General features: G+C 44.4%; 1 protein-coding gene across 1 annotated transcript in view; it reads right to left on the minus strand.

The window, feature by feature from the left end:
• The window catches only part of ahcyl1 (adenosylhomocysteinase-like 1), a 17052-nt gene extending 14982 nt beyond the window's left edge, over positions 1–2070 (minus strand). Inside the window, exon 1 of the mRNA XM_056275220.1 lies at positions 1882–2070. Coding sequence (XP_056131195.1) covers positions 1882–2070 — 189 coding nt within the window. The remainder of the gene's footprint in view (positions 1–1881) is intronic.
• Between the last annotated feature and the right edge of the window lie 568 nt (positions 2071–2638).

A 2638-nucleotide genomic window follows, 5' to 3' on the forward strand; every position in this document is an offset into this window, starting at 1 on the left:
ATGTAGTCGGTAACAAATGAGAGATAGCAACATATGGGAAAAACAGCTATAGGGGACTGACGTAAAAATACAGACAAGAATTGATGGTGTGTTATCAACAATACTAGGACTGGAAACACACTAAGATACCAGGATTTTAGTGCGATAGAGGCTTTTAGAGGTATACGCCTATTGAACCCAAACTAAAACAAACACACTTTAAATACCAAAGCACAACTTAAAATGCACAGTTAAAATAATGTAGACCATTCGGTATGGAAGTGTCACATTTCTCATGTTATTGTGAACACTCCCACCCCCCCCATCAGTATCTGTTCGGCAAATAAAGTGAACATGATAGATTTGTTTTTGTTCAAGGGGTGATAGGACCATCTATCCATTTCCTATACACCCTTTTACTCCTCACAGGGGGGCTGCAGCCCATCCCAGCACACTTTGGGTGGTGGGGCAGGGAAAAGAAAGAACCAACCTAAAGTTTCAACTCCCTTCTGTCTCTGTGCTAGCTGGATTTTACACCCAACACATGGTTGGGGGGAAAAACACACACCTGTGTTTAACCTGAGACCTCAGTATAGATAAGCTATGTGACGATATGAAGAAAAACTGAGAATAGCTCATAATACAACATGGATGAGCCTGGTTTATGTAAAGTAGCTGTACAGGGACCAGATGAGAATGATGATACATGAATACATTTACACTCACTGACTCCAACTCCCAGGGGGCGTATTGTGTAACGGACTGATTCAGAGGTGGCAAAGGAGTCTCTCTCTCTCTCACACACACACACACACACACACACACACACACACACACACACACACACACACACACACACACACACACACACACACACAGAGTCCCCCACCCACCGTGTAGCATCTGTTGGTGTTGCTGTTAATGTCACACAGTAGGCCCACACGTATCCACCGAAGGTGAAGAGTTCTCACTCAAACTTTAAACATTTTATATGGTTTGAAATTTCAGTTCTAATGCAGCGAGTTTCAGTTTCCCCCTTTCTTTCATTTTCAGGGATACTTTCGCTTTTTGGCCCACTGTTTTGCTTTTTCCACAAAAATAGGTGACACAGTTTAAATGCAGGGCTCTCTCACTTTCATTCACATCACACAGAGCTTTGTTTTCGTAAGAGCGCTCCACAGTCCTCCAATTCAATATGTTTTACATCAGGCTCCTGGGGGCTGCTTATTGTCCAGATATTACTGCCTTACCTGGTAGGGGATAAGAGATAATGTTCTAAGGTCAATAAACTCAGCAGCAGAAAACAGGGGTATTTTCTTTTCTTTTCGCTGCAATGGATGAGAACTGACTTACACTTGGTTACATTGTTAAAAACCACCAATGGTCCACATATTCAGGTATATTAGGATGAGCGCTAACCACTTTCTATTCATTTAGAGGGAGCGCAATATATTGTCAACACTGTGTAGAAATGTCAACAATATCCAGGCCTTGATAAAAGCGTTTAATTTGCAGCTGATTGTCTTTCAGTAGCTTTTTTTAAAGGACTCCAAATTATTTTCATTGTGGTTAGAGACTTGCAATTTCAAAACCTTAACTATGTTTTTGTAACCAATTTGCTACGAAACAGTGCGTGTTTGTTTTATGCAGCAGTCATCGCTGATGAACACGTGTGATAGTCGGTTGACACTGACTGCAGTGCTCCATCCGGCGCATCGTGGAGTGGAGCAAGTTGCCGCTATGAGAGTTCATGCGGACGGACAGAAACGCGTTGCGTATCCGGGCCCTGCGAGGGGTCCACGGAAGCGCACGTCCACAGCATTGTGCCCGTTTGCATGTCGTTTAAGACGCTGATCTTTTGAAGCTGATCGGGAACGATGGTGAGGGATTTGCGTTTCTTACCTTCTTGACGGATTTAAGTGTGGGCACCGCGGTGAACGCCGCGGTGGGCAGTTCTCCCACGTTCATATTCATATCACTGTTTTTGCTGACGGTCAACGCCGAGTATTTCTCTGCGACGTTCTCGGTTTCTTTGACATATTTCGTCGCCTGTTTGACCTCCGCCTTGCAGTCCGCCGCCGAGTCGGTCATGGCATTGAGATGAGAGAACCGTTCGGAGAATGCCAACGATGTCCGATAGGAAACGGCGCGGAGCCCGTCGTCTTCCTCTCCACCGCGCTTCGTGTTTGATTAAAATCCTCCGCAAGGGACGCGAAGCGAGAAGAAGAGAAATTCCGCTTGACCTTGTACGGAAAAATAACTAGTTTGATCGGACTGGGCCCTGATTTCAGTCGTTGGTGCTCTGTCCGCACTTGTTGGGGTCGGCTGTCATCCACAGACGGCTGCATCTACAAGGGGGCGGGACTATCACCTGAACACGGGAGCTGTTTGTCCAATCAGCATAAAGAATCCAATAAAAGAGACTTTGATGGACAGCTAGTTACATCGTATCTCGTTAAGCATACTACAACGTTTTAACGACAAACCCTGAACACTGAATTTCATCCTTATTTAAGTTCCGTGGGCCTTGGCCATGGCCTTTGATTATATAAACCAATTTTAGAATGATTACGTGCCATAAAATGGATGAAATGGTATTTTCAGACCTAGAAACCAATGTAAAAGTAACCACAAGTCGTGACCTTCATATTTTATATAT

Source organism: Lampris incognitus, chromosome 2 (genome assembly GCF_029633865.1).
Source record: "Lampris incognitus isolate fLamInc1 chromosome 2, fLamInc1.hap2, whole genome shotgun sequence".
Classification (NCBI taxonomy): Eukaryota; Metazoa; Chordata; class Actinopteri; order Lampriformes; family Lampridae; genus Lampris; species Lampris incognitus.